General features: G+C 40.8%; 1 protein-coding gene and 1 pseudogene across 3 annotated transcripts in view; one reads left to right on the top strand and one right to left on the bottom strand.

The window, feature by feature from the left end:
- NFYC (nuclear transcription factor Y subunit gamma) overlaps window positions 1-24,959 on the bottom strand; it is a 66,873-nt gene that overhangs the window by 15,986 nt on the left and 25,928 nt on the right. For all 3 annotated transcript variants that reach the window (XM_045476838.1, XM_045476839.1, XM_045476837.1), the window contains 4 exons: window positions 13,397-13,509; window positions 5,607-5,678; window positions 3,762-3,875; window positions 801-896 (listed from right to left, as the gene is read on the bottom strand). In XM_045476838.1, the coding sequence (XP_045332794.1) occupies window positions 801-896; window positions 3,762-3,875; window positions 5,607-5,678; window positions 13,397-13,501 (387 nt within the window). In that variant the 5' untranslated portion in view covers window positions 13,502-13,509. Of the gene's footprint in view, window positions 1-800; window positions 897-3,761; window positions 3,876-5,606; window positions 5,679-13,396; window positions 13,510-24,959 lie in introns of those variants that run through there.
- Window positions 16,778-16,952, top strand: LOC123600071 (annotated as a pseudogene).

The following is a 24,959-nucleotide window of genomic DNA, read 5'->3' as shown; positions in this document are numbered from 1 at the left end:
CTACCACACCGACTGAGTCATGCAATCCGTGTGCCTCAAACAATGAGCTCTACAGGAAAGGGGTCTATTACACCTGCAGTTAAGAGCTTTATGCACCCAAGGTGCTGAAAAGACAATCAGTGTGGCCTTTGGAGAGGGGCAGGCAGAAGAGAGGGAAAGACAGATATTCACATTCTTTCTCATGACTGCTCAGAAAACGGTTTAAGTGGTGGTTCTCAAACTTGGGTGCACATTAGGCACATCTGAAAAGCTCGACAAAGCACTGATGCCTGGGCCTCCCCGTCAGATTCTGACTCAGCTGGTGTGGGGTGGGGCCCGGACACTAGTATTTTTTTAAACCCTAACAGGTGATCTAATGGATAGCCAGAGCACTATATACAGAACCGCAAACCAGAGTAAGAGAAAACCAAAGTCCATTCAAATACCACTGGGCACACAGAGAAGCTGTTTCTTTGTATCTGGAAAATCTAAAATCTGTGCCTTGCTGGGAATGTTCCCCCATCCCAGATTAAGAATTCTGAGAAATTCCCTAGGATACCTTGAAATGAGCTTCACTTTCCTGTTTGTAACTTGTCTTTAACTTTCATTTTGTCTACTTTCACTGAAATACCACCTCAGAGGCACTGAGTTAAAAGTATCCATAAATGAGTAACAGAGGGAGATGTTAAGGATGGATCTGGTCTAGAGAAAGAAAAGCAAAAGGAACAGCAAATGACTTGAGAGAGGAAAAGGAGCATATCTGACACCAGCACGCAAGGTGCTCTTTGGTCAGAAGCAGCAGCAATGCCTTCCTGGCTCACCTGACGCTTTGGAGGTTTCAGTTCATCTCTTGGAACAATATCGATGAGAAAGTCAAACTGATCAAATTTTGTAATTGCCATGGCGATATCATTCCTCTGTAACAAAGAAAAGCAGGGTGAAAAATTAGCCTGGGGAGAAACTAGTTCACCTGGCTTTACACCCTCCACGTTACCAGTAAGATAAGATGATGACTTCTAAGCCAAACTCAACAACCACAGCCAAGGCTATAGCTAAAGCAAGCACAGCCAAACTCATACACTTCACATCAGACTTCACGGAAGATCTACATGTAGCTCATGCTCTACAAGCTAGGGATTTGAGCCTCCAACTACAACTATCACCTCTGCTGGATCCTACACCAGGCCTGCCCCACAATTGTTAAATTATCATCCTCCAGCTAAATTTGTACAAGCCTAGCAATCTCAACTGGCAGGTTTCAAGGTTAGGCTACTATTCAATCTTATAATCTTTCTGAATCTCTATTGAAATCCTAATAACTTTTTACAATTATTTTCTAGTCACTGGATCTATATGTTAGCTCCCACAAGACTATGATTTTTATTTTGGAATTCAAAGTCACAATGTTAAATCCGTGGTTTATATCTTGTTTAATGTGATATGAATAAGGGGAAGTCTGAAGTTACTAGAATTGACTAATGATACCAAAACCAAGGCTTGTTCCAATGGAATTCTAAGAGTGATACTCCCTTTCTTTAAATAATTTTAAAAATTTTGTAATTAAAAACTAACACATGATCCTTAAGATCTGTATACTTCATTACATGAAAATTTTAAAGCAAAAAAAAAAAAAAAAAAAAAAACAGGAAAAAGTAGTGAACTCTAGTGAGTGATATACATATTGAAGTCTTGAGGGGAAAGTAAACTTTGAAATGCACTTAAAAACAGATGACGTGATGGACAGAGGGACAGACAGATACAGGGATAAAGCAAGTAAACTTAACGGTAGGATCTAAGAGGTAAGTATACTGTAAACTTTGCTTATGTTTGAATGTTTTCGTAATAAAATGTTGGGGGGTAAGTGAACATGGTAACAGAAATCCCTAGCAATCTCTCTATATATCACATCTTAAGAGAGGTGACTCACCAGACAAAACAAAAGGGGATGGAAATTTTGTTTTTTCCTTCCCTTGTCTCTGTGATGGCCCCAAGCCACTGAAATGCAAAACTCCAATCCACCCTTCTTGCCAACCACCAGCTTGACAATAACCCTCCAACAGAAGCGGGGTGCATCTTAAGGCCGCCAGGTCTCATTTAAGATCGGTACGATGCAGTATCACATTCCTGATGATGTCACCTACTCAAAGCTATCTAAACAGCTCATCTATGGATGGAATTGGGGGAACAGTGGGGGTGGGGAACAAAAGAACACCTCCAAACATACACCAAAGTGTGCCACAGTATTTTGGAAACACAAATATACTTAGAGTTGGTCTTTTTTTTATTTTGCCTTTGTTTACTGAATACTCATATTCAGTAAAATACAGAAGTCTTGAGGACACAGCTTGATGAATTTTAATAAATATACGTACCCACACAGCTATCAACCAGATAAGATTATAAAAAGTGTCCTTCTATCCCTTTCCAATCAACTGCCCTCCCCCCTGAATCTGAGGCAAGCACTACTCTGGTTTCTATCACCACAGATGGTGAGAGTATATGGAATCATGTGTTATATAATTTTTTCCCCTCTGGTTTCTTTTGCTTAACATAATAATTTTTTCAGATTTCACCCACATTGTACGGAACAACAGTTTTTTGTTATTGTTGTGGAGTAGTAATCCACTTTATGACTATAACCTTTTGTTTCTATATCCCCATCTTGATGGATATTTGAGTTGTCTCCAGTTTTTGGCCATCATAAGTAAGCTTGTTATGAACATTCTTACACAATAACATCCACACTTCAGGGTGTATACGCAGGAGTAGAACGGCTGTGTCACACAGTGGGGATACATTTAAGTTTATTGGAAAGTGCCAGTTTCCTGAAGCAACTGGACCACTTCACATCCTGACCAGCAGTAAGCACTATATGAGTTTCACTCACCCCACTCCCTCACCAACACTTGGTATTGTCAGTCCTTTTTGTTTTAGCCATTCTAGTGGATGTAAACCAGTGTCTTGTTCTAATTTCTAGTTCCCAGGTGACAATGATGCCGCACACCTTTTCATATGTTTATTGGTCATTTGGGTATCTTTTTTGAAACACTGTCCAAGTGTCTTGCTCATTTTTTAATCTGGACTCATCTTGAAGACAGCTTTAACTGGACCTCTCTAGAGTCATAGGCTTCCTTCACAGCTGCATAAAGTAAGTTCTCAATGTCTAGCTGCATTAGAATGTAGGCTTCCCAAGGGTGTGGGGGTTCTTTCTGTTTTGTGTGAACACTGCTTGGCATACTGTGGGTGTTCAATAAATACTTGCAGAATAAATAAGCACGCATCTTCAATTTGGAGGTAAAGGGAAATTCACACACAATGTGAATGTTGATTTTTAAAATAAAAGGAAAATGAAAAAGAAAAGGAAAGGGTTCCCAGGAAGGCAGACAAGGAACAAAAAGGCAAATGAGGTAAGTGAGATGGATTCTTCCTGGGACTGCCCTCTCCTGGAGTCTCACAAGGCTTCCAACCAGAAGTTGTTTACATCTGGAAATAGATCAAACACTTGAGCCTCTGTCTATAGTCAAAGCTCACCAAGTGAAGAGTTCAGTCACTGAGCTGTGAAAAACGTGAGAATTGGCAATTAAGATTCTTGGTGGGGAAATACAATCATGGCTATAGAGTATGCCTGCCTCACAACAGTGGGAGGAAGATGCCAATTACACACATCAGCTTGACAGAAACCTAAGGAAGAACAATCTTTGGTCCAAAACGATGCAAGAAAAGCAGACAAAGGCCAAGGGCAGTTGCCTGCCCCCTTTCCCCATGTACGTCTACAACATTACCTGTAGAGTCCGGCGCTTGTTATCCTCCGTGTGGATCCAGGCTCGAAGAGTCAACTCTGTGATAAAAATCTGGGCTGCCTTGGCAAAGAGCACAGGGGCTTCTGCACTGATCATCTGCAACAGATGTAGGCCCTCCCTGTCAATCACCAGCATGTCATTCAAACCAGCCCACTTGTCCCTTGCCTCACGTCCTGCCATCGACGATGGGGTAAAGGCTGGAAAATGAGAAGGTGGCAGTCCCAAGAGATTCCAAGGTAAAGTAAATCCTTAAGAATCGGGCAAAGCAGAAAGCAAGTAGAAGAAAGGAAGAGGGAAAAAGAATACTTTTCTAGCAACTACCACATACTTTCTTATTCTCATTACAGATTTTCAAAGAAACCTAAAGAAACTAGGGTTTAGGAGAGGTAAAGTGACTTGCCCACGGCCAAAGAGCCAGTTAAGTGGCAGGGTTAAGGTCCTAATCCAAGGACAGACAATGTGGGGAAAGATAATGAGTTTGAGAGCCAATGGATTTAGATAAAATTTCAGGCTTCCCATCCTTCTGGGTTTTACTTTTCACATATTGAAAAAGAAGACAACCTTTCGGTGTTGTTGTGGGAATCAAATGAGGTCATGTATATAAAAGCACCCAGCACAGGGCCTGGCACTTAGTAAGTGCTCAAGTAATGTAAGCTGCTTTGCCTGTCTGATTTCAAAGTTCAAGCTCTTGATCAAACAAGGCTCTGAACCCTTGGTGAGCTGGTCTGTGCAGGAAAGAGCCATGGAAAGAGCTCTGGAGTTAAGGAAGGAGAAGTGAGAGCTAATAAAAGGGAAAATTGCTGTGAACTGTTAGCTTTCTATACAAACACAAGGGACTATTAGTTTTCAGTGATAAGAAGAGTGAAGGGGCACCTGGGTAGCTCAGTTAAGTGTCCAACTCTTGGTTTCAGCTCAGGTCATGATCTCACCGTTTGTGGGATTGAGCCCCACATCGGGCTCTGCACTGACAGCACAGAGCCTGCTTGAGATTCTGGGTCTCCCTCTTTCTCTGCACCCCCGCCCCCAACTCACGTGTTATGTGTGCCCTCTCTCTCAAAATAAACAAACTTAAAAAAAAGAAAAAGCTGAGAGTGTTGCTCTCTTCCTGAGAGTTGAAATAGGAGGTGGGCGCCTAGGTATACAGAAATAGCCACCTGCAAGGAAACCTCACAGGTTGTCATTCATGTAAAACAACTCACAGATTGAAAAATTAGAACAAGAGCAGTATCTTTATCAAGCATTTCTTAGAGCTTATATTGACAAACTAGAGATTGCAATAAAATGCTAACTGAGAAGATGGCACTGTCCTGCTGATACAATTTGTGTTTACCCTACACAGTGAAAAGGATGGGTGATTCAAAAAGCAAACAGCAGGGGTGCCTGAGTGGCTCAGTCGGTTAAACGGCCGACCTCGGCTCAGGTCATGATCCTGGGGTTCACAATTTGGGAGCCCTGCATTGCGCTGTGTGCTGACAGCTCAGAGCCTGGAGCCTATTTAAGATTCTGTGTCTCCTTCTCTCTCTGCCCCTCCCCTGCTTGCTCTCTCTCAACTTCTCTCAAAAAAATAAACATTAAAAAAAAAAAGGCAAACAGCATATTATCAACATCTGGAAAACAAGATATCCTTAATTTCCAGAGAAGCACGATATAATAATTAAAACTGTTCAATTTCAGCTCACTTAACAATTTTAGACAGGAACGAAATAAAAAAAAGCAAGAAACAATAACGAAATTTTCATTTTTAAGCTTTGAGCACTACAAAAATGAGCGACAACCTACCCACCATTATAACTTCAAAATGAATACTAAAAACGAATGTGAATTCACCTTCACGTCTTCATCCAGTTTCATGATCTTCTTAATACGAGCCAGTGGGAGTTCTTGTACTCGGAAATCTTTCTGAAATGAGTAACAAGAGGCACATAAATGGTGGGGACAATCAACAGGGCATGACAGGCATCTTGAAACACTGTGACTGGTTTAGTCCCTCCTTTCAAAAAACATGGCAGGAGAGGAGCTACAAATTAAATGAAGAGAATACAAGTTTCAGAGCAAAATTCTTCTTAACCCATGCAGAGCTTCAGACAATTAAAGGTTTCAGGATAAATTTACAATGCCATCTAACAGCGCGCCCATGAAGAGTAGCCCCAAACAATATCAGATTCTGTGCCAGCACAATATTGAGGTGCATCTTGAGTGCCCACCGCCGCCCCCCTAAGCACACCAACCAGTCTGCGATATGTAGATTAAAATGAGACTTTAGCCTCAAGGGCATTCCTTTGAGTTGGTAGTTTTTTCTTCTATTCTGGGACTACAAGGGCAAGGTGCCAGCAGCACCTGACCACTGTGACCCACAGCTGTCTTCAGCCAGCACTGGCTGATATGGGCTACTTCTGACCTTTGCACTAACCTGACACCAGAAATCGGGGAGGAGGGCCTTTCCCATCACAGCAGCAAAGGCCTGGTCTCCGAAGTTTGCTTGGGGGTGGGGTTGGGGGTTGGGGTTCGGGGTTTGGGGTGGGAGTGGAAGAGTATGGAGAAAAATGGGTAAATTTTTCAGCTGCCTTTTAGGAACTGCCCTGGGGCTGGGAGGAAACCACATGACTTTACTAGGGACATAATTTGGGAAAGGGCTTTCTTACCAGCACTACTCAATTATTTGCGATTTAAGCCCTTTTGATACCACTGGTACTTAAACACATGCCCAGTGATGGATGCAATTCTAGAAATAAAAATCAATTCTGGGTTTCAGAGCCGCAGTGAAGAGAAAGGTGCAAAGGGAGAGATTGGCTAAAATCAGCGAAACCCCTACTGGGCCCAGGTGTCAAGTGACTGATTCTATAAGTGGTCTGAAATGTGACTCACCAAACCCAACGTGCTCACCTGGGAATTTGCATCATCACATTATGGAAGGAGCAGCTATTATTTTAGATTTGGTATAATGAACATGCATAAGTGAACTTTCTATTCTAAGACCAAAAGAAACTCTCAACTATATGTCAAAGAAGGCAGTGGGGCATTTTAGAAAAACATCACCAGCCTTCCCAGAATCCATTTTTATGACTACAGAAGGAAGAGTTAGTTTTATTAGGATAAAATGCACACCGAGACACTGGATTTCTCCTCACAAACCCAACAGGCTGCTTGGGACCACTCATCAACTCCGCAAACCTCCAACACCAATTTTTTTTTTTTTACCTTTTCTCTTTCCAACTTAGGTAAAACATTTTCCATGAGGCTTCTACTAAAACTACCTCTGGAGTGGCAGAGCTTTACAAGTTCAAATGATTGGAATTTCACCAGAAAAGGACAGGAGGATACATTCCTTCTATTCTTATTTTTCTCCTCTTTCATTCACTCATTCATGCAACTCGACCAATAGTGAATGTATGATACCTGCTACTATGTAAAAGATGCAAGTCTATTCTTACCTTTGAACAGATTTATAGTTTAATTGTTAAAGACCGTCACATAAAAAATATAACCCCCTATGCTATACTAGGATGGGGGTGTAAAATCCCAGTGACAAGAAAGGAAATAGGCAGCTGGTGGGGCAAGGGGAGGGGTTGGAATGAACAAGAGGAGCTGGCAAACGTTCCACAGAAGGGCTGACATCTGAACTGTGTCTAAAGGATGTTACAAAATTTGCTTGTTGGAAAAGTATGAGAATGTTATTCAGTCAGAAGCAAAAGTATGGTGACACAAAAAACATGGCCTATTTAAGTTTTAGATGTATGATCTGAGTACAGAGGGGAGCAGCAGGAAAGGGAATGCTGGATTGGGGCCAGACCCTAAAGGGATTTTAAAAAACGTTTAACCACAGAAATCAATCACTGGTCTTCCTTCTTATGTGGCATATCACACAAAATGATGATGCTAAACAGAAATGCTAAAGAGAATGCTGGGGATAATTCCTTTGGAAGGCCTCCCAGGGTGATACATACAGCACAAGATTATGACCACAAGATTTAACTCTCTTGCAAGTGTGCTCTCATTGGGCTTGGTTATTTAATGTATTTCCACACGACTGTTCTAAAATTTCTTAACCAAAGCCCAAAGCTGAGAGGAAGACCTCCTTCCCCAACTTGAAAGAGAAGAGTATTACTTCTAGAATTTCTACGAGACTATTCTTCAATCAATAATTCTTCAATCTATTACTTCTAGAATTTCTATGAGACTATTCTTCAAACAAAAACGGGTCCCATCTTGTAGAGATATAAAAGGTGGCAGAAATTTACAAAACAACTCTGCTGTAAGTCTCCCTTCCAAAAAGCCTTTTCTTTTGGGAAACTTTATCGTGATCCCCAGACCTTGAGACCTCAAGGCGCAGTGTGTGAAAAGTGGATCTTCATATGTGCGTGTGTGGTTCATTATTGCTGACAAGAGCCCAGTCTTCTATAATCTCATCCTACCTTTTCAGTCATGTGTAAGGGTTTACGACAAGCTTACTGGAGAGGGGAGCCCTTTCACCAGCAACAGGCTAAGGTCCACTCAATTGCCTTTCAATTCCCTGCTCCCCTTGTCAATGGCAGCCATGCAACTGATGTGAATAGCATTTAACTTCTCCTGATGCTGATCCAAGTGGACGAACAACTGACACATACTGACTTTTCTTTTGTACCCTTGGGAGTGATATCAGCAAGGGGGAAGAACAGATTCACTCTCAGAAAATTCTCATGGTCCTCACCACAACCAAATAACTACATTAAAAACACTGCCATCTGAAACCGCTGAGTTTCAAGAAGTCTGAATTCACTCAATGAGAATCTGGAGCCAAAGAAAAGTCAACGGGTCTCAGGCTGCACTAAAGAACATCCGGAGTTTCAAATAATGATGAGAAATCTTTTCCAGTCCTACCCAGTCAGGCATTCCAGCAAAGTCCATGTTCTAATCCTCTCCAAAGCACTGATTCTCAGCCTTGGCTGCATGTTAGAAACACCTGGGGAGCTTCTGAAAATCAAGAGGCCTGGGCTCTACCACAGACTGACTAACTGAACAAGGAACTCTAGGGGGCATCAAGTGTTTTGAAAACTCGCCTGATGACTATGACCCACAGTGAGAGTTAAGGACCACTGCTTTAAAAGCCTTGCTACTCAAAGTGAGGTCCTCAGACCAAGCAATGGCATCACCTGGAAACTCAAAAGAAATGCAGAACTTAGATTCCACTCCAAACGTACTAAATCAAAATCTATATACATATATATATGTGTGTACGTGTATTTGTAATATACATACATTATAATATATATATAATACGTATACAAACACACATATAAATATATATACATATATATATTTTATTAACGTTTATTTTTGAGAGAGAGAGTGAGTGAGAGAGAGCGAGAGTGAGCAAGTGATGGAGGCAGGGCAGGGGGTGGGGGCAGAAGATCTGAGGTGAGCCCGGCACTGACAGCACAGAGCCCGATATGAGGTCCGAACCCACGAACTGTGAGATCATGACCCCGAAATGAAGTCGGATGCTCAACCAACTGGGCCACCCAGACACCCCTCAAAATCTGTATTTTAACCAGATCGTCATCTGGTTCATATAGACAATAAACTTTAAAGAGGCGCTGCTCGACAGGAAGGGCTCAAACAGCACAAGACCTGTTTTGTAACAGCCCACCAACCTTCATCTCCAAGTTCTTGTTTAAACGGTTATCTGGCTTGATTGTAATGTTAGAAATGTCACCGTCCAATCTGAAGGCACCAAAAAATAAGATGTAACTGGCAATTAAAAGAAAGTGGCCTATGCATCAAATTACAGCTAACTAAAGGCTGAATGGAATGGAGGGAATAAGAGGAGGAGATTTTTCAAGATTCAGCATTGCTGCACTTCCCCACCTGCCCCCAAAAATATGAAGTTAGCTTTTTCTTCCCCACTTTCAAAGAGGTCTAGAGGGATAAAATTCAATGCCAAGAAGTCTGTTAATTATCGTTCCTAGAGCTCTGTTGAGCAGGAATACGGTACTTTGCACAATCATCCTAGTGTACATCATTTTGGTATGATTTTTAACCAATTTCAATCCCAACTGAACATCACCTGGATTTATGGACAATTACAGAGCCTTTTAAGAGCGAGGAGAACATAATGGCCAAGCTGAGATGAAAGATAAATTGCTTTTGCAAAGCTGAGACCAAAATGATTGGGGCCAGTGTTCCCAATACATCATGAAATAGATCACCTAGCAAATTTCAATTTGTTTTTAGAACAAATTTGTCCCAGTTTTAGAGGGACTCCAACACCTTATGAATATTCGCAAAACCTTTATCTACATTTGGACAGTTTGAACCTACGGATTTTTTTAAAAATCTGTTCAAAATTTTGAGATGTCAACCTAAGAGGCTCTGACATATCTGAAGAAGTCTGGTTGTAAGTACTGCTGAGTTCTGGAAAGGCACAGATTAAATACTAAAGGCAGAGAGGAAGATGCCTTTATGTGCTGCAGGCAGACGAGAAAGAAGGGTCCCACCAAAGGAAAGAGCACCCCAACTTTAGTAGACCGCATCCCTACTTGAAGTCGCCACTGATGTTGCCTCACACTCAATCTCAAGTAGGGGAGTCTGGTTCACTTAAATATTTATTGTGCACCTATTAAATGCCAACCGCTGCTCTAAGCATCTGATCTAAGCGGTCCCATGGTAGTGGTCCAGGAGTCTTTTTCAAGGGGGAAAAAGCTTTAGCCATCTATAGAAGAATCATTAAAGACAACTGTCCTCCTTGCTGGTCTTTTCTCTTCATTCATAAAATGTGAACTAAAACTGAATCCCTCAGAGTAACCCACTTTGAACCTCTGGTAGACTAGCTGTCTAGAGAATAAAAGTTGGTCAACACCACCATCTGCTTTTTTGGCAATCACACTTGCAAATTAAACCAAGGCGAATAAAAACCAAAGCCCAGAGTCTCAAAGAGATATGTGAATACACATGTTCATTGCAGCGTTATTCACTATAACCAAGAGGTGGAAGCAACGCAAATACCCACTGACAGATGAATGGATAAACAAAACGTGGTATACACATATATACGAAATACTATTCAGCTTTAAAAGGGAAAGAAATCCTGTCATAAGCTACAACATTACACTAAGTGAAATAAGCCAGTCACAAAAAGGACAAATACTGTATGATTCCACTTATGGAAGGTACTCAGAGTGGTCAAATTCAGCAACAGAAAGTAGATGGTAGCTACCAGGGGCTGGGGAGGGGGCAAAGGGTAGTTGTTGTTTCAGGGGTATAGAGTTTCAGCTTTGCAAGATGAAAAAGTCCTGGAGATCTGTTTCACAATAATGTGAACATACTTAACACTACTAAACTATACATTTTAAAATTGTTAAGATGACACAGTTTGTTACATATTCTTTTCCACAATTAAAAAAAAAAAAATCAAAACTCAAACTACAGAAAAGTTAAGTGCTGAGCTTGAACCTCCAGAGTTTATCTGGCCACTTGCCTGATCCTGAATTGCTTCCATGCTCAAGCTGGAGTTGCGGCACTGGCCTAATCCCACCACAGCCCAGGAGGGCACTAGCTTTATGCCAGGCTGACTCCTGCACCAACACCTGATAAGCCTGACTGAGATTACCCACTCAAAATATGAGCAAAATACCCTACATTTTACTTTATCATTTCTTTTTCTCCTCTATCTGAGACAGTGTAGGTAACCACCACCTTTACACTAAATAAAAGAAACAATGACTTTTCAGTGGAAATTCATCTGTGAATGCAAGCCACTCTGAGAAAAGCCAAGCCAAATTCAGCTGCTGAAATGCCCCATATAAACAAACATGACCTACAGGTACATCAGAATATGAATCTGTTTTTTTTTTTAAGCCCTGAAGTCAGTGGGGCCTTTACCATAAAGAGAAGTTATTTTATTTTATTCATTCACTACTTGTTTATAGAGTCTATCTCTCCCACCAGGATGCATGTTCTGTGAGTGCAACGATCTTGTCTGGCCCACTACTGGATCCACAGTAAGTAGCACAGCCGCAGTAGGTATATAATAAATATTTGCTGAGTAAGCAAATAAACTGACCTCCTACGTCTGAGATTTAAAGACCACTAGCTCTAAGAAAGTGCAACATGAGTTCTACATTAGGAAGGAGTCCAGTATCTGTTCTGCTAGGATGCTTAATGCCTTCCGGGCAGGAATGACACATCTAAAACAGAGAGATCCTTCAGTATTTGCTAAAATGACACCAAATGGAACAATCTTCACTAAGAAAATAACACTACACTCTTGAAATATTTTCATTCTAATGAGTCTCACCTCCTCCTACCACTGTCATACCACTCACTTTACTCCTCCCCTCACCCCTATTACTCACACAGTAACCTCCAGCCACTCTGAACTTCTTGTTGTTCCTTGAAACAGAAGGCCCTCCCCTCTGGGCCTCCAGGCCTTTACGAATGCCAATCTCTCTACCTAAGATACTCTCACACCCATCCTTTCCATCTGGTGAATGCTTCTCCTATTTCAAGATCCAAAAAAATGTTCCCTTTACTTAAAGCCTCCCTAACTCAACCAGGGAGGAACAAGCACTATGTCCTCTGTAATCCCGTAGCACTTTGACTTTTACTGCTTTAGACTCATCACTGTGCCTGCCTCAGTAAGTATATTCACTATCATATTCAATAAATATTCACTGAATAAATGACTCTGGTTGTAATTACTAGATTGTAAGCCCCTCAAGGGCCAGGGTTATATTTGATTCTTCTAAGTCAGTGGTTCTCAACGGGATGATTTTAGCCCCCAGGAGACACCTGCCAATGTACGGGGACGTTTTTGGTTGTCACAACTGGAGAAGATTGCTACTGGCATCTCATGAGTAGAGAGGCCAGAGATGCTGCTAAACATCCTACGATGCACAGGACAGTCCCCCACAGCAGAGAATGATCCAGCCTAAATGTCAATAAAGCTGCTGTGCAGAAACCCTGATCTAAAGGGTATCTTTTAACACCTAGAAAGAGTGCCTGCTTACAGATTTGTTGTTGAATAAATCGCCCAACAGCATTTATGATTCCAGAAATTTGGCAGGGCCACTGAAACAGGACTAAGAAATGAGCTACAGCTACTGAAGGAAGGTGAGAGCTCTGTTTTTTCCACATTCTCCAAAAGATATGCCTCACATTAAGCTATCTCTGCATCAAAGCATCCGCTATACACCCACATGCCTAAGGAAAGCCACTAAGATATAAAAAGAAAACCCTTGTAGTTACCTCACTAAGGTAAATTACATCTTCACGTTCCCACCCAAAGGTAAGGAATGAACTATGCCTTTGTGAATGTACTTGAAATTAAAAACGTTTTACTCGGGGCGCCTGGGTGGCGCAGTTGGTTGAGCGTCCGACTTCAGCCAGGTCACGATCTCGCGGTCCGTGAGTTCGAGCCCCGCATCAGGCTCTGGGCTGATGGCTCAGAGCCTGGAGCCTGTTTCCGATTCTGTGTCTCCCTCTCTCTCTGCCCCTCCCCCGTTCATGCTCTCTCTCTGTCCCAAAAATAAATAAACGTTGGGAAAAAAAAAAAAAAAAAAAAAAAAAAAACGTTTTACTCTCAGTATTGGTTATTCATCTCATAGTTCTTTACGCTCTACAAGCTTCTCATTCTTACTTACCACTGTTAAATTCCGGATTTCTTCCATGACACGAGGCCAGAAGGACTGGAGGCTTTGCTGGGCATCACTGCTGCTAGTGCCACCAAATCCTCCTTCTGTGGACATTCTGACAACTAAAAATAAACACATACATAAGATACATTAGAAGTAATAACGGCAGACTTTCTGTTCAGGTTATTTATATCTTTCCTTATGGCTGTTTTCACAAATTCATTCAATTTTTCAATCTGAGAAGGTATATAATTGTGAAGAGGCTCTTGACACAAACTTAAATGTCAGCAAAAACATATGGAACAAGTTTTCCCTTCTATCCAACCTATACCACAGACACTAACAAGGAGCTCTAACTAGAAAACCTAAAATTACTAGAAATCCAAACTGAAATCTTAATGTGAATCAGGCCTTTTAATGTCTTGTCTTAGGAGGGGGCAAAAAGGGTACTTGGTTGGTGCTCTAGTCTGGTCCATAATTTTCAATGCCATTCCCTTCAATGTTTTTTCAAGTTCAACATGGTTTCTCACATTCCATGTCACAGCCTGCAGCAGACATACTGAGGGTCCCAGTGACTAACACTGTATAGAAATGTAAACCCAAGTCTTAAAAGTAAGAGCCCATTTTATTCCTTTGTTTCAGACACCGTGGCCCCATTTCTTTGAGGCTACTGATGATTATTATTCCTTCTACTCTCAAGCTAATCTGCCTCCAAGGGCACAGAAGCACTGAAGCCTTGGCCAATAATTGAGTGGGTGGCACCAAGTCTCCAAACTGGAACCACTTCCCAGTTCTTTCCTTACCTGAAGCCTTCTGTTAGGAACAAAGCCAAACAAAGCACACTGTCAACTGGAAGCTTTAAAGGTGGTTGAAAAATAACAGGGAATTAAATTTAGGATGAAGAAAAGAGGGTCAAAACCTGCATGCCGTCAACTGCTTTTGTGATGGGGGAGGGAAGATGAATAAGAACCCCCATATCAGTTAGAACAGTAGATGATACTATAAAGTCTTAAAAGATTTACGGTGGGAAAGTAAAAAACTCCAGATGGCATAAATGCTCATCTGGCAAATACTTAAATGCAAGAAACAGTTTAATTAAATACAAAGAACAAGAAACTTAGTGATGTCCTAAGAATTTCTATTCTGGGAAATTATTTTAAAAGGTTTAACATGCCAGTGACAGGATGCTGGCAGAGAGCTATGTAAATCATTAAGAACTAATTCTGAAGAGCTGAAAGAAAAGCACCAAAGCCAAGCATCATGTGACCAAACGTGTTCTTTTCCAGACCCTGTGTGGACGCACACTGGGCAGATCACTCTCCGTCAGCTGAGTGGAATGAGGGCTGATAAATCATCGGTTTAGACTGTGAGGGTGTTTTGATTCCCTCTTAAATATTTGCCGGGATTGTCCTAGAGGTCTCTCTCTTTTTTTTTTTTTTTCTTTTTCCTTCTAAAGGAAATGATGAGAGGAAAGAAATGGAAGGAAAACAAGAGTACAATCTTCAAAGCAAATTTCACTCTGGTGTAATGACATTAGTGGGTGATGATGTAATGGGAAAAGATTTGGAGCCAATTTCTGGTGGTGGAGGCCAACAAGCAGCTCCATACATCAACAGAACTCTAAGTACTAGGAAGCAATATGATCCTGGAGTTTCTGGAGGGAATTAAAGTGAAGAGTGTTGAATCACAGCTGAAACGACTAGATAAAATCTTTAGTCCTCAATAACCAAGTATGGTCCTCTCAACTCAGCTCCCACGACATTTTCATTCATCATTGTATGCACATGGCCTATACACTATTCTCTTAGATGTACCGAGAACAAAGAAATCAAAGTAATCTAGAGAAATTTTTTTTTAATTTTTTTTTTGTTTATTTATTTTTGAGACAGAGAGAGACAGAGCATGAACGGGGGAGGGGCAGAGAAAGAGGGAGACACAGAATCTGAAGCAGGCTCCAGGCTCTGAGCTGTCAGCACAGAGCCCGACGTGGGGCTCGAACTCACGGACCGTGAGATCATGACCTGAGCCGAAGTCAGACGCTTAACCGACTGAGCCACCCAGGCGCCCCTAGAGAAGTTTATTTTTATTAACAGATATCTACAAGGTACTCAGGACAATGAAGACTGTATGTAACCTTTTAAAATGGAATAAAAAATCTTTCCAGAGGGGCGCCTGGGTGGCGCAGTCGGTTAAGCGTCCGACTTCAGCCAGGTCACGATCTCCCGGTCCGGGAGTTCGAGCCCCGCGTCAGGCTCTGGGCTGATGGCTCAGAGCCTGGAGCCTGTTTCCGATTCTGTGTCTCCCTCTCTCTCTGCCCCTCCCCCGTTCATGCTCTGTCTCTCTCTGTCCCAAAAATAAATAAACGTTGAAAAAAAAAAATTAAAAAAAAAAAAATCTTTCCAGAAATAAAAATAAGTATCAAAAAACTTAAAAAAGAATCTAACTTTTTATTTTATGGATCCATGGATAGGCCTGATCTAGCAAAATTTGCCACACAAACTGCTACAGTCAAAGGAGGAAGATGAACCATTGCCAGTGTGGTATTTTTGTATACTTGCTAGTGACGGGTAGATTCAGTTTGAGTGCAAAAGGTCTGTGAGATTTAGAAAGTTGGTAACAAGTTTTGGTTGTCCTGTGATCTGTTCCCACAAATATTACAAAGGTGCTCAATTCAAGAAGCACCTTTAAATTCTGTCTGTGGACAGTATGCTTTTAAATTTTGAACTATCCCAACTAAGGATGTGATGGTATGATCAGTTCCCAAACATCTGTGCAGTCAATAGATTATCAATGAACCTGGCTGGCTCAGAGCCACACACTGTTGGGAGTGAAGGTTAGGTACAAAACAGAAGTTGTCAAATATTTCTAGAATTGAAAAATGTACTAAAGGTTAAATATCTAACTTCAGATGCCCATCGGCATTAGAAAATCACAGACAATGGCAAAATATAGTCAATAATAACGTCCTCTGTATTCTATTGCATCACAGAAGTTTAGGACTGAAAAAAGGAAAAAAAAAAAAAAAAAGACATCGAAAGCCGCCAAGGCCCACCTATCTAAAGAACACTGCTCTACTCCAACCTCTGCCGAACCTCCTCAATCCCATCCCAAGTGGTCATTCAACTTCAATATGAGTATCTCCCTCCCCAGTTTTGGGAAAATGGCTTGCTGATAAGGCATTCTTTTCCATCTCTGAACAGCTCTCACTGTTCTTTACATTAGGTTTTATTTTCAAAGTTCCACTTGAGCTTTGGATTTAGAGTTATAGGCTTTATGATTTTTCCATCCAGAAACCTCTTTTTATAAATTTCTGACTTCAAAACCAAAGGTATTCTCATCAGAAACAGAAGATCTCATTAGGTGCAGGATTTCTAGCATATCTGCACAGAGACTGCTTCTCGGCCTTTTGGCTAAGATCAAGTGTAGCATCTTTGCACAGGGATGATGAGTAGGTAATTCTGTTAATAACTCTTTGTTACTGTAAATTCCAAGAAAAGGTGACTACTTTCATTCAAAAGGTTTTCATTAAAGCAGATCTGGTCATTACACAGGGCTTTAAAAATTAGACCAAATCTCAGGGTACCTGAGTGGCTGTCAGTTAAGCATCTGACTCTTGAACTTGGCTCAGGTCACAATCTGATGGTTCCTGAGTTTGAGCCCCACGTCGGGCTCCATGCTGACAGTGTGGAGCCTGCTTGGGATTCCCTCTCTCTGCCCCTCCAGTGTGTGTTCGTTCTCTCTCTCTCTCTCTCTCTCTCTCTCAAAAAAATTAATTGAAAAGAAATTAGACCAAATCTCAAGCAACAGATTTTATATGAACAAACTGGTGTTCTCAATATTTTCCCACTGAGGCACAGGATTAAAATAACAAAACCTAATCAGCATTTTGCTCACCAAACACCCCAACAAGTTAAAAAAAATATAAACTGACCTTAATCTTATTACTTCTGATTTTAATAATTAACGCATTAATTGCCACTGAGTTGATTCTGCTACAGAAGTAGCCTATTCATAACATTTACAGCTCATGAAATACATGCCAGATTCATTTTCTAGAGTAATGACAGAAGGTATGTTAAAAAGTAAGAAAGATTTATATTCCAGGATCCTTTTTATTCCATGTTAAATTGCTATCTCATCACAGGACAAAGCTATTTATACACAGTTGACAACAAAACTGCCTTAAGATCAAGCTGTATTAGCTTTAGATCACTCATGAGACATGCAGCATAGAATTTCCCAGATTTAATTATTAATATTAGATTTACCATTCATGTTAATTACTTCATACTACCTGAATAAGATGTTTAACTATTTAATAAAGACATAAGGATCAGATGAAGTATATAGAATGGTTGTTGCCAGAGGTAATCTCAACTCCCAATATCTATTAATTTACCTGCTTTTTTAAAAACAGTTTGCTTTCCAAAGCTAGAAAGAGAAGAATCAAGGTCCATCACAAAAAAGGCTGTTTCTCCAATGCTCAACTTAACAGCCATCTGTCCACAAGTTTTCTCTAAACATCCCCATCCGGACGTGATCACTCCTTCCTGTGAACCTTCAGGGCCCTTGATCTGCACCTCTTTCTGCCTTCACCAGATTATCTTGAATGATCATTATTTATGTGTATGTCTTATCATATTTCCCTTTCTGGTTTACAAGCTCCTTGTAGGTAGGACCTAAATATGATTTATCTCTGGATCCCTCACAGTATCTGGCACAAAGTTTGATTACTTCTGAATGAAGAGGCAAGAGATTTGCTGGGCATGGCCTTTCTGAGAAAAAGAGGTCTCTTGAAAAGTGTGGCCCTGAAGTAGACTTAATGGGATTGCCTGAACAACCAAGGGAAGTGGTTATAGGAGCTATTCTGGGAAGCTCAGATAAAGAGGGTTCTCTCTGGGCCTTTAAAGTAAGAGGGACAACAATCAGAAATCCACCTGAAACTTACTGAAGTGAATTTATGATAAAAGGACAGGGGGGCGCCTGGGTGGCGCAGTCGGTTAAGCGTCCGACTTCAGCCAGGTCACGATCTTGCGGTCCGTGAGTTCGAGCCCCGCGTCAGGCTCTGGGCTGATGGCTCGGAGCCTGGAGCCTGTTTCCGATTCTGTGTCTCCCTCTCTCTCTGCCCCTCCCCCGTTCATGCTCTGTCTCTCTCTGTCCAAAAATAAATAAACGTTGAAAAAAAAAAAATTAAAAAAAAAAGGGCAGGGTAGGAAGGCCACACCCCCACACCCCCATACACACCTTGTGCAAGTTGCAAGGCAGACTGGAAGCCTGGAAACATGGGTGCATACCATTCCCAAGTGTAAATCTTTTGAAAGACAGAACTTTGTCAGGAAGGTGACCACAATAGATTAGAAAAGTTTGAAAAATTAATGACAAAAGGTAAGTAGGAGGAGGGCAAGTATCTCTGGCCATACATTAGCAGGAAGAGAAGGAGAAAAGCATGGAGGAAACGAGATGATTCAATCATATCATTGAAGGATGGAAAATCTAGCTGTCACTCTAATATCCAGTTACTCTATCATTGATGAAGAAAGAAAAAGAGACCTAAGCAGTTTTCAAAACATCTCAGAACAGAGTGTTCCTCTTTTTAAGATCTTGGAAATATTCCAAGTTCTTCCTCTTGACCAGGTACCACGATTCACCAAATCCTCCCTCAGTGATATGCCTAGACATGAAACAGGATGTATCAAAAAGATCTACCTCATAAAATTATATAGAAATATAAGTTTTATTGCAATATGCCCTGGTTTCTAAAACTCTGTACCTTTAGACTTTAGCTCTCTTTTCTTGGCACATAACCTCATTCGCTCTATGAAAGTCCTTTACAATATTCCTAAACCCACTTTACAGCTCTTTGAAAATAACTAAAACCAAATAGATGTTGTTGGGAGATAATACCTAAAACCCTAACATAACAACTGTTCAAGGAAAAAAGATCAAAGAAAGCTCCCTTGAAATGAAACGCAACCCTTGACCAATGCTGCTTTCTATTAAAGTACTAGAGCTGACCCATTCCAGGCAGTCAGGTTTCACCTAAAAACAATACTCTTACTGTCAAATGCAAATATATCTTAGCCCAGTTTTGACTGAAAAACAAATCTAAACATTGGTACCACCATTTCCTTTTAATGACCGCCCCCCAATCCAACTTGCGGCCTTTAGGCTATAAGCAACCTTAATCATTCCTGTGTATCTCCAACTTAACATGTATCAGTTATCTCCCTATGTGCAAAGCACATACCGTCTTCATTCCTTTTTGTGCCTTGCATTTTGAGCATGTCTTCCTCTGTCATTAGATGACATGTTTTTTATCTTGCCCAACTGCCAGCATTTTTGCATGCCTTTTATTACATTCCAGTACTGTTCAGATATTTATTGTAGTTAGCTCCAGGTTTATTTGAAATAGCCAAAACTGTTGGAATGTTGTATTTCAAATGGTGAGAGAGCGATACACAGAAAAAAAAAAGAATGTTAATGTGAATTACTAGATGGATAAGAAGGGGGTAGGATTTAAGCTTATTTGTGCTTGCTATTTTAGATATTCTTCTAAACTACAAAGAAAAGTGTAAATGACATTTGAAAACTGAGACTTTTGAAACCAAACAATTCCACCAACAGTCAATTTGGTTCTAAAGTTTGTATAGATGGACCCATCATCAATCATGGCTAAAGAGTATTTCAAACCTTAAGGAGTTCTCTACAATAAAACCAATCTCAAATCAACAATTTCAGGAGAAAAACAGCATCACTCTGGAAATTAAAAGACCTACATCTGTGAACTGGCCTACTGCCTACTAATTGGTGGCCCTGGGCCAGTCATTCCACTAAGGCACTCCAGGAGCAATGTATACTCACCATGCAGGCCAAAGGGGTGGTCTGGTATGGAAGACCGACACTTCACTAGTTGATGCAATAAATGAATGAATACAAAAGAAGGCAGGGTGACTAGAGAGAAAAGAGGGGTCAACAATCTTTATTTAAGCTCATCTAAGGTTTCTACTTAATCACGCAAGAAAGCACTAAGTGTAGTGCCAGAAACCTTCTTACTTAAGTTCTAAACCCTTACTTGACTGTATATCAGCTAGTCATACTTACTATTCGCAGATGATTATACAGTATCCAGCACTATAAGAATGAATAATGCAGCCTGACTGAAGACCCCTTTCCCCAACCCTGATTAATGCCAAGTTCAATGTTTGAGGGTGTGTCTGTTTTTAGCTCCAAGAGGCTAGGTATGAAGTTGCTTTTCAAACTGCCTACTAGAAAAACCATGCTTCCCAAAAGACGAAGGGTTGGAACTAGCTGCACACTGCTCTCCCCAAAGATCTGTTCACAAGGACACATTTTTAAATTGGCAGCAGAAACACTTTGCTTCAAAAACAAAAACATGTTTCTGTTTGCTATCTACTACAACATAATCTTTTAAACAAGGGCCAGATCATAATGCAGTTATAACTAGAAAATAAATGAAGGCACAGCATCTGGTATAAGCAATGAAACTTATAGGAAGGCATGAACAAAACATTTTAAGATTTGTTTCTGTGGAATAGAAAATGATGTGTAAACATCTTACTTCACACACTTTCTTCATTTCTTCAGTAATGTTCTTAAACCATCCCTGCATACAGGACAGCAATAAAACACTATTTTGTATGTTGGAGGAAAAAAAATCAAGTATTTTAGTGAAGTATTCTAAAGCAAGGGTCTGTGAACTACAGACCACAGGCCAAATTTGGCCTGCAGCCTGTTCTCATAAAATAAGTTTTATTAGAAGACTGCACCGTCATTCACTTACACTGAGGCTGCTTTCATGCTACATTAGCAGAGCTGAACAGTTACAGCATAAACTGTATGACCTGCAAGCCAAAAATATTATCTGGCCCTTTACACAAAAAGGATCAGATAACATTTAGAACCCAGTTCGAAACTGTTAAGTTTTATTTCAATGAATCCTTCCATGACAGAAGAGTGTCATCCCTCATTTACTGATGGGGAAACTTAGCACCAGAGGTGGAGAAACTTGCCCTAGATCACACAGCTGTTACACAGCTCCCTCACCTGTTCAGCCTCCATTAGGAAGGAGTGAGCTGGGCCAACCCGCTCCGCCCCACAGGAATATTTGTTAATCTCTTTGACTCTCCAACCTCTGGAGAGTAAATAAATTCTTGCAAGAAGAATGGAGAGTTACTGGTTTTTCAGGCTCTGAGCCTGAAAGAGAATTCTGACATGAGTTGGAGACAGAAACAGTGCCAGGAGCCTGAGTTTTAAATTGTATCCTAAAACAAAGAGGCATTTTGCTTACTGGATTCCTTCTGAGATTCAGAAACCCTGAGAACCACCTCTTCCTGTTCTGGCAGGATCCTGTATTTGTGTGTGCCCAGGAGAGGTGAGAAGTAGGACTCTGCAGAATGTTTCAATGCCAACTTAAGAGCTGTTGAGTTCACAAACTACTTGTCACAGTCATTACCCTCAATTGATCTTCACTCAGCTCAGTGATAAAGAGATCAATATTATTTCAATTTTACAAATAAGAAAGCAAAGGATTAGTTATCTTAAGTTACTTGCTCAAGATCACAATATAGTTAATGGTGGAGCTCTAAAATTCTGTTCTTGCCTTAAGTCAGCTTGTTCGTCCTCACTTTTTGCACTGTTTTAAGGTATGTGTATATTCAAACTGTTCAGAGAGATAAGCAGTCTTGGCTTAGATCAATGTCTCAAATCCTTAACCCAAATGATCATTTTTATCCACCTGCTCCCATCATTTCTGTGACAATAATAGAAGATGCTAATAGCACTCTTATCTACTACCATATAAACATCCTTTTCTTATTTCTCTGTTGTCTCTTTCCAAGCTCTGTCCTTTTTTCTTTCCTATTTTTTCCTTCCCCTTTGCAGGTCTCCAGGTCAGTAGGCAGCACCTATGAATACTCAGCTGTGAACAGTGGGGGGCAGTAAAGTACAGGATAAATACATAAAGAAAATGTACTGGACATGGAGGTTCTCCCTCTCTGACGACTAACTTGCTATGTTTATGATCTTGGGCAAATCTCTTAACTTCTTGAGGGCCTTTGTTCACCTGCAGGAGCACCTCACAGGGCAGTTGCAGCACACAAATAGGAAAATACATGCTAGAAGGCCTCGAAAAATACCAAGAATCATACAAATGCCAGATGGCATGTAATCTTCACTGCTCAGAGCTAGATAAGACATCTAATCCTGGCCTGAATGGTCTCAGACAGAACATCAAGTCCAAAGTCCAACCTCCCTTAGGTACTGTAGCCAGTAACTCAACTTGCTTCATCCTCTAATTTAGACTTACTTTGTTTCCATGCATCTGAAACTGGACTTAGAAAATATGCTAAAAACAAATACAGAGAAATCTTCTCCCATCTCTTTTAATAGACAAGAAATAAATTTTAAAGCCCTTTAAACTATTAAATTTAGAATGAGTGTACTGATCCAAATAAGCAAAGAATTCAAATGGAAATGACTAGGAATGCTCCACATTTAAATCCCTGAGAATGTCAATGACCAGTAGCTATGCAGGTTTCCCCTCCAGACTAAGCCAAAAACATTTAAATTCCTAGAACATGTCTCCTTGGACACCTCAGACTTCTGTAAGCTAGGAGTGTATGTGGCTGCTTTGTCCTTCAGAAGAAATCTTGTTACTTTAGAGGGCACAGGAGACCTAGAGTCTAGGCAGCCTCCACCCTACCTGGCCCCAAAGGCTAAGAAAAAGATTCTGTTTTGAGCTCTGAAGAGACCTCTGGCTCCTTCCATCTCCATCCCAAACCCTGGAGTACAGGGAACATGTTCTGAAAGCAAGAACTATTCAGACTATCTCATGGACTGAAACCAATCTTTTACGGTTTTTTTTTTTTGGGGGGGGGGGCGGAGCACTGTTAAGAAGCTTGCTTTTTACAGTACAACTGTAACAAATTAAACTAAATATACACGCTCACTAATTAGTGACCACTAAATTTTTTTCTCCCCAAGAAACCATTCCCAGCACCCAATAAAATCTATTTCTACAATTAACATATTCACTTTCTTCAGACTTGTGTGGCATGTTATTATTTGGCACATTATCTCTTAAGCCTAAAATTTCCCTGCTCCTATCTTCTCCCCAGTTCTTATGTAATTGTCTTTGTTTCTGGCACATCCTCAAGGGAAACATGCCTTGCTCATAGTAGGAATTCAACACAAATCTACTGGACAAATACAAGCTCCTCAAGAACTATTTTAAGACTCCAAGTATCTTTGGCCTCACTCTGGGTCCTTTTCTCTGAAATGTTCACATGGGGAAACCCCTTCTTAAGTGCCTGTACTCTGCCGTGCAATAACCTTTGTGCAGTAATCCAACAGAAAAGTAAAAAAAAAAAAAAAAAAGTAGGTATGGAGAGAAACCTGTTCTTCTTCAGAAAACATACCACGAATGCAGATAATTCTCTAATCATGGACTCCACTGGAAAACGGGAGATTGTGCTGATGAGTTAATCCATCTAAAACCGGGGGTAGGGCAGTGAGCAAAGAATTCTCAATTAAAAACCTGCAGGGTATTGTAAGAATGTCAATGCGAGCTTGGTTGTATTGATTTGGCTGTATGGATTCTGCTGATTCACAGACACACTAAATTCTGCCCTCTGCTAAGTGTCTTTTATCATTGACTTAAATGTTGAAAGGAAGGCAGGCAATGAAAACAGCAGAAGAAACAAATCCTCCAGGCCCAACAAGCACTGACCCTCCTACCTCCAGGTATGTAGCTGTCAGGAACTGAGAATGTAAAGACGGCTTCAAAGAGTGGAAAGCAACTGAGATGGTAATGCTAGTCCTTTCCATCTGTACATGCTGTGTGTGCACTTTGTACAGTAGCTCTCTTTCTGTCATCTCATTTGTTTTTCGCTATAAACACGGCACAGGTACTAATTAATATTCCCATCTGACAAAAACACTTCAGACAGACTGAGGGACTTGTCAGAAGGCACAGGGCAAGCACATGCCACAGCTCAAATGAAAATCCACGTGTCCTGACACTCAGTTCTGTGCTCTTACACCACATGTCCTCCTCCCTTCGTAGAATTAATAACTCAACAGAGGACCAAAAACTTAAGAATGTATGGGTCTTCGAAGCCTGGAACATAAATAAGTCCATCATTCTCATGCAAGAAGTACTCCAAAAGACCAAGATGCCAGATTCTTATACATTTCAAAGCAGAGAGCTTTGTTTTCAAACTGGTTAAAGCTGCAGTTGCCCACAAGGACTGGGAAGTTGAGGTTACCTGGTCATTAACCAAGAGTGAGGATGAAAAGGTTTGGTAGATCAAGTTAACTCTCTGGGGGCCTGGTGATGGAAGTCCCTTTACTGCTTCCCTTTGGTTCAGAGATAGCCTTAGCCTGGCCCTCTGGCTGGAGGTGTTTCCAGACGTGCACATTAACAGGAGGAATCACCTGACTCAGTATTATTCAGTGTCGCAAAATTATAGCTATTGCCACATTGTGAACATGATGACAATGTTACTTTACTTGTGCAGCCATCACTCCAAGAAATCAGAATTCCTTTGTCCTA

Source organism: Leopardus geoffroyi, chromosome C1 (assembly GCF_018350155.1).
Source record: "Leopardus geoffroyi isolate Oge1 chromosome C1, O.geoffroyi_Oge1_pat1.0, whole genome shotgun sequence".
Taxonomy (NCBI): Eukaryota; Metazoa; Chordata; class Mammalia; order Carnivora; family Felidae; genus Leopardus; species Leopardus geoffroyi.
This window is presented reverse-complemented; position numbering and strand designations above follow the sequence as displayed.